At 36.2% G+C, this 7,854-nt stretch overlaps 1 protein-coding gene across 1 annotated transcript in view; it reads left to right on the forward strand.

Moving 5' to 3' along the window:
• SYT10 (synaptotagmin 10) overlaps positions 1-7,854 on the forward strand; it is an 80,328-nt gene that overhangs the window by 28,682 nt on the left and 43,792 nt on the right. Inside the window, exon 2 of the mRNA XM_007943157.2 lies at positions 2,417-2,774. Within this exon, the coding sequence (XP_007941348.1) occupies positions 2,417-2,774 (358 nt within the window). The remainder of the gene's footprint in view (positions 1-2,416; positions 2,775-7,854) is intronic.

A 7,854-nucleotide genomic window follows, 5' to 3' on the forward strand; every position in this document is an offset into this window, starting at 1 on the left:
ATTTTGGGAGCTCTGGTAGCGTAGTGCCTAAGGCACTTGACTGCTAACCAGAGGCTGGCAATTCAAACCCACCAGCCACTCCTTGGAAGGAAGGTTAGGGAATCTACTTCTGTAGTGATACCACCTTGGAAACCCAAGGAGGGGTCTCCATGAGTCAGGTCCAGCTCAACGGCACATAACAACAATACATTAAAATTTTCAGGAACATACAATGATTAATAATAACAAACAAGTGCTACTGCATTATTATGTTAAAGCTGCTTTAGTATGTCTGAAAGTGTTTCTTTAATGTTTCCATGCATGGAAAGTTATACTATATATTATATACTAAAACAAACATTTGGTTGACATTAGATACTAACCACATCTAACTATGTACAAATTTGACTTAAAGACAATTCAGAAATGGGATTTGTTTATAATCCAGGGACTACCTGTACTGTGGAATAAGGGATAGATATCATTGCTGATGTCAGATGGATCTTGGCTGAAAGCAAAGAATACTAGAAAGATGTTTAATTGTGTTTTATTGACTGTGCAAAAGCATTCTATTGTGTGGATCATAATGAATTATGGATAACATTGAAAAGAACGGGAATTCCAGAACACTTAACTTGTACTCATGAGGAACCTATACATAGAGCAGGAGGCAGTCATTCGAGCAGAACAAGGGGACACTGCATGGTTTAAAATCAAGAAGGGAGTGCTATCAGATGATGTATAGCATTGGCAAAACTGCTGCAAAAGACCTCTTTCAGGTGCTGAAGAGCAAAGATAACTCCTTGAAGACTAAAGTGTGCCTCACACAAGCCATGGTGTTTTCAATCGCCTCATATGCGTGTGAGAGCTGGACAACAAATAAGGAAGATCAAAGAAGAGTCAATGCTTTTGAGTTGTGGTGCTGGCAAAGAATGCTGAAAGTACCATAGACTGTAAAAGAACTAACAAATCTGTACTGGAAGAAGTGCAGCCAGAACGTTCCTTGGAAGTGAGAATGGTCAGACTTTGTCTCATCTACTTTGGTCATGTTGTCAGAAGGGACCATTCCCTGGAGAAGGATATCATGCTTGGTAAATTGGAGGGTCAACAAAAAAGTGGAAGGCCCTCAACAAGATAGAATGGCACAGTGACTACAACATGGGCTCAGATATAGCAAGGATCGTGGAGCTGGCACAGGACTGGGCAGTTTCGTTCTGCTGTACATAGGGTCACTATGAGTCAGACACGACTCGACAACAACAACCTGTACTGTATTCAGATCTCCTTAGTTCTTACCTAATGCCATTTTTCTGCTCCAAGATACCACATTATATTTACTTATCACATCTCTTCAATCTCCTCTTGACTATGACAACTCTCAGACTTTTGTTTCTTATGACCTTGACAGTTTTAAGGAACACTGCTCAAGTATATTGTAGGATGCCATTCTATTGGTATTTTTCTGATGTTTTTCTCATGATTAAACTGGGACTTTAGGTTTTTGTGAGGAAGATCACAGAGGTAAAGTGCGTTTTTCAGCGCCTCATATCAAGGATACTTTGATCATCTTGCTGAAATACTGTCAGGTTTCTTCAATGTGACATCACTCTCTTTTCCCATTTTCTATCTAGTACTCTCTGGAAAGAAGTCACTATGTGCAGCCCACAGTTCAAGAGTGGAGAGTTAAGTTTCCCCTTCCAGATGGTGAAGCACCTACATAAATTATTTGGAATTCTTCTGCATGGGAGATTTGTCTCTTCCATTCATTTATTTATTCAGTTTTATTAAAATACTTAGCATATTTCTTTAGATAATTTTATACAAGCATATATTATTTTTATAATTATTTAAAAATAATATGTTAAAGAAAGCTAGATAGCAAATCATTAACTAATGTAGGACTTAAGAAAGTAGGCACATTCAAGGTTATCAGAAAGAGCTTAGGAAGCTTGAAAAGGTAGTTAATGGTGTGTCCGTCCTCTATTAGTTATGTTCTTCTCATTTATATTTAACATTATTCTCTGCTTAGATCATCAAAAATTTGCACTTTTAGATCAAAGATGGAACAAACAGAAGCATTTCCTATTTTGTGCACTTTCACAGTTTCTTAAACTTCATGGCTTCAGGGCAGGTTGCCAACCTTTATTTTGCAAAATCTTGGACATTTATAGTGTTCTTGGAAATTATTTATATATATATCATGCTTTTCATATATATGGTTGGAAATGCTTCTTTGACTAAAATATTTCAAATTTCTCCCTTGAGATATTCTAGACATAGTTATTAGTATTTCCTCCCTGCAAAGATAATTTAGAAGTGCTTTTTTGAAAGTATAAATCAGGGAACTATTAATAATGTAAACTCATCTCACCATTTCTGCCCTTTTATGTACAAGACTGATTAACTAATATTTCTTCATATTATCATTTTCTTCCAGATATTTCAGTCAGCTTGTTAGCAGTCATTGTCAGCTTTTGTGGCCTGGCCTTATTGGTTGTCTCACTTTTTGTCTTCTGGAAGTTATGCTGGCCTTGCTGGAAAAGCAAAGCTATCACTACCAATGTCAATGCCCTTCCACAGAGCATTTCAAGTGCTCCGACTGAAATTTTTGAGACTGAAGAGAAAAAGGAGGTTAAAGAAAATGGAAAACCAGCATTAACAGCTATTGAGCCCGCGATAAAAATCAGTCACACTTCCCCCGATATCCCAGCAGAAGTCCAGACGGCTTTAAAGGAACATTTAATTAAACATGCACGTGTGCAAAGACAAACTACTGAGCCTACATCTTCATCCCGGTAAGGCAACATTAAATATATAAAACTATGTGTGTGTGGTGTGATTTCATAAGAGGGAAAAACTTGGATAGGAAGGGAGAAAAGAGAAATGGGAAAGACATCAAAATGAATAATTGAATAAAGAGGGAAACAGTAGAACAGCAGTGACTAGGGGAGAATATAATAGGTGGAAGAACAAATTGAGGGCAAAGAAGCCGGTTAAGGAGAAGTATCATGAAATGGGCTTAACAGAATGTGAATTCTCAGTAAAATCATGTAACTAGAAAATATAATCATTTATTAACCTTATAATTCAGTTTAATTCAACCAATAAATATTGACAAAGCATCTTTTTTCAACACCTATCCTCAAGGCACAAAACAATCAGAAATCATCCAAAAGTTAACAATCACAACTAATAACAGAGACTAATGTTTAGTCTATAATTATTCAGCACCCATACCATATAAAAGGAGCTCTAGTGGCATTTGACTGCTAACCAGAAGGCTGGCGGTTCAAACCCACCAGCCAATCCTCAGAAGGAAGGTTGGGCAATCTAATTCTGTAGTGATACCACCTTGGAAACCCAAGGAGGGGGATCTCTAGGAGTCGGATCTGCCTCTATAGCAGTGAGTTTATACCATATACGGGAGCTCTGGTGATGTAACAGTTAACGCATTCAGCTGCTAACCAATAGGTCAACAGTTTGAACCCGCCACTACTCCCATGGAAAAAGATGAAGCAGTCTAATTCTGTCATGATTTACAGTCTTGGAAATGCTTTAGGGTAGTTTTCTGACCTATAGAGTTGTTATGAGTCAGAAGTGACTCGATGGTTATGGGTTTGGTGTGTATTTTATACCATACACAGGATGCAGCAAACAGTTAAAAACTTGACTATTAACCCTTTGGCAATTGAAAGTGATCTGAAGGCCACACACAGCAAAGAACACAGTTCTATTCTGCACACGAGTTGTTCATGAATCTACCTGATGACTTTTTTTTTTAATACCATAAACAACTAACTGTTGGGAAATGGATATTTCATTGTTTATTTGAACTTTTATGGACCAAGATCTTATACTGGCCCTAGTGTGATAAGTCCTACAACAGCCTAAATATCATGGGAATAATAAGGAATGTACACAAAGAAGGGAGGAATAAAAAGACTTCCTTAAGGAGAATATATTTTAACTTTAGCATGAAAAAATCAGAAAAATCTTGTTTAAATGAAAGTAATTTGTTATAGTATATTTCAAATTGTCTTAGTCTTAAGGGAAAAAGAGATTCTTGTGGAGAAGCATTCTTTCAAGTATGTATAGTCTTCAGTTCTTAAATGGAAACAAAATGGAGGTAGCATTTTTTTCTCTGGTTTACTTTCAAACCAAACCAAACTCACTGCCATCGAGTTGATTCTAACTCATAGTGACCATTGGGTTTCCAAGTCTGTAAAACTTTATAGAAGCAGACTGTCCCATATTTCTTCAGTGGAGCGGCTGGTGGGTTCAACAATAGGGGGAGGTAACAGCTGTTTCTTATTATTTAATTTACTTCCTAATCTTTCTTTCCTACTTCTCTAAACCTGAGTAAGCTGCATCCATGCTTTCTGACATGACAGACTTTTGTGAGTCTAGATATCTATTGAATTGAAAAATTGTATGTGGGTCATGTTTGCTAGTAGGAGTCAAAGAATGTTCAACATATCTTTCATGTGAATAAAAATGGATTGTATCTATAAATAAATGTATTTCTTTCTGAAATATACTCTTGAAGGATAAGCAAGAAGCTGTTACTGCTTAACTGGAAGAAGACATTTTAGAAAGGAGGATAGAGGTGAACATCTTTTCTATGTTACATTTTTTTTGGTACTATTTGAATTTTAAAATCAAGGCATGTATAATATTTATTACTTAACTAGATTTCCTGAGTAGTGGCATTTGGGGTCATTTTTAATTTTTCCTATTTACAACATTTATGTAAAGTAACCCAACAAATGTTAATTTTAATTTTACTATGGATATTACTGGTAATGAGAAAAGTACTAATCTCATATACCACTCTTGTTTTTACATGTTATAGAAATGCCTTTGGAGGGGCTTGCTTGTTTTCCCAAAACATGTATCCCAATATATACATGAAAAACTGCTTTCAACTTATCTCATGTGGTGACTTGATTATATACTATTATCCTCCCTGGGAACTATGGCCATATATGAGATTTGATGCTCCCAAAGCCTTAAGATACTGAGACATTTCAAGGGGTAAATGTTCAGTTAATCTGGAAAACATCTTAAAAATATTAATGACAGCCATGAATATAGAATAGCTTACAATTAAGAATTATTCAACTCTTTTAGTTGAGAAGGGGACCCAACATAAAACCAAAAACCAAACCCACTGTTCCAATTCATAGCAACCCCCATTTGGTTTCAGAAGTGGTAAATCTATACAGAAGTAGATTGCCCAGTCTTGCTTCCATGGAGTGACTGGTGGGTTTTAACCACCAACTTCCAGTTAGCAGTCAGATGCCTTAGTCACTGTGCTACCAGAGCTCCTTACTCAACATAAGGGCATTTAATTAATGAAAAAAAAATCTGAGGTAAGCTCCCTCTACTTCTTGCTAAAGTGTTTTTTAGGGGACCTCAGGAAGAAAAACAATATACTATCTCCAAAATAGTACCTGATAAATGGAAAGAGACAGCTTATCTGATTACAATAAGAATGGGAGAATGAAAGAATACATATTGAAAACACAATGAATTGTGAAGACTTGGATTTGAAAAAGCAGAATTGGGTCTGGGGATAATGTGCAATTATAATGAAGACACATCTGACACATTCTAGTCCTTGATCCTTCACTGATTATGTGAAACCGAATAAACCAGAAAAAAACTTTTTTGCTAATTCTTTTAAAATATAAAATTGTACTGTATATATCTCATATTTTCTGAGAGAAAAGTACAATACAAATTCAGTTTTCTTAGAACTTTGATGTCATTTGATCTGTCTATCTTTCCTTGTTTATGTGGGTGGCTAGGGAAGGAAGAAGAAAAGTTTGTTTTGTTTTTTTTAAACACCTGAAATGTAGTCACTATGCCAGGTACTTTTCTTGCTAATCATCCACCAACCAGCATGAAGTAAGTATTACTAATTATCCCCATTACATATGAGTTAACTGAAGCCCAGAGAGATTTTAAAAATTGCCTAAAGCCATGCAACTAACAAAATGTTAGAATTCCAATTTATCCAGATTGATGGAACACATTTTAAGAATGAAAGCCAACAGAATGTAGTTTTTCTTTAGAGATGTTGGTTACAAAATCTGCTGAGGATGGCTACTTTGGCAATTAGAGGACAGGAGCATCTTCCTGCTTTTTCTGCTCAATTAGGGGTCTGGAATTACATGGTATCCTGAGTGACTAAGGTCATGATTACACTTTGTTTGGCCTTAGGATGAATTCCTTCCAGAAAACTTGATTATTCATACTTCTGAAAAATCCTCATCTACATTAATTACTTCATCATGCCAGAAATTACCTTTATGTAGAGAGGAAGAGGAAATTACTAAATTTATTGCACAGTCCACTTGGACACAGAGATCAAGGTCCATTATTATAAATCAAATTACTCTGCTCAAACACTAACTTCTCACAAAATGAAACCTACACACACACACACACACACACACACACGAGGAATTAACTTTAATACTTGGTTTCCTCACATTATTAGGATAGTACAGCTGCGGTCTTCTGTTAGGACTCCCTTTTATTTGGATTGAGCAGTAGTGATAAACATCATATTTTTTCAAATTTTATTTCTCTATATATTTAAATAGCATCCTGACTGATCCAGGGGTTAACTGTGTTCAGGAAATTAACACATTTCCTGAGTTCTCATCTCCCTTCTCAAAGCCCTGGGCATTTGACCTCACTAATCTGCCAGGCAAAGGACTTAGCCGGCATTTGTGTATATTACTAGCACTCTTCTAGTGCCTACATTAATTCATTGTTCATTCACCCCAGAGCCTTATTCAACAGATACTCACTTCCAGGTAGAGTCAATGTATTCTGTACACTGTCTATTCTGCAAAATCTTGGCAGCTGTAAAGAAATTCACAATATAATGTGGAGGTAAGCATTACCAACGTCAATAAAAGGAATAGTAAGTGCCAAATGTGTGGTGGAGAGTGTGGAATTCAGAGACTAGAGAATTTATTTCCAGCAGTGAGGCCCGAAGAAAGGCCATTAAGGTGAGGCTAAAGAAACTAAAAATTTATGTATATGGCAACTGGGAGAGGGAGAACATCCCAGATGGAAACATTTTATATGGAAGGACATAGAATAGAAAGTATCTCTCAGAAAATAGCAGATAAGTTACCTTGCTCAGAAAACTGAGTTTAGTGAAGGAATAATGGAAGATCAAGTTGACTAGAATTAAATTGTGGGAGGCCTTGAAATCCTGGCCACGATGATCGAGTCTATCCTGTCATAAATACTTCCATCAGAAGACTTTTCTGGGTAAGAGCTATGTTTTAGGATAATTAAACAGGCAGCAGTTTATAACATGGACTCTAGAGGAAGGTATCTATTTTGAAACTAATATAGTGGTTGAAGCATAATATGAGGAAGTAAAAAATAAATAAAGAAGGAAACCTGAGAAAAGATGGAAATTAAGAGTCTAACCTCCCTTATGTCAAACATTAAACGACACTTAATCTCCAAGCCCAGTCTAAACCTTTTAAAAGCCTGACATTGAAGACTGTTATTATCTGATAATTCAGATCTACCAATAGAGCATTTGATTCCATATTCTGCCAAACATATGATAGTACACTAGGAAACTCATCTTTCTCTGGGTGCTTTCTTACCCCTGAGCTTGCTTTACCCTGTTTCTAGTGTGTATAACGTTCTATTCCTCCTCCTTCACCAGATGAAATTCTACCAACAGTTCCAGACTAGTCTCACTGTAGCCAGAAGAGACCCTCTTTTTATTTGAACTTCTATGTATTTCAGTGTGTACTATTTACATGGGACACATGGTGACTTCTTACAGTTACTGCTAAGTGGTAAGCTTTCTTAGGCAGATAATCAGATATATTC

Source organism: Orycteropus afer, unplaced genomic scaffold, assembly GCF_000298275.1.
Source record: "Orycteropus afer afer isolate SDZICR_OR568_19922 unplaced genomic scaffold, OryAfe1.0 scaffold00100, whole genome shotgun sequence".
Classification (NCBI taxonomy): domain Eukaryota; kingdom Metazoa; phylum Chordata; class Mammalia; order Tubulidentata; family Orycteropodidae; genus Orycteropus; species Orycteropus afer.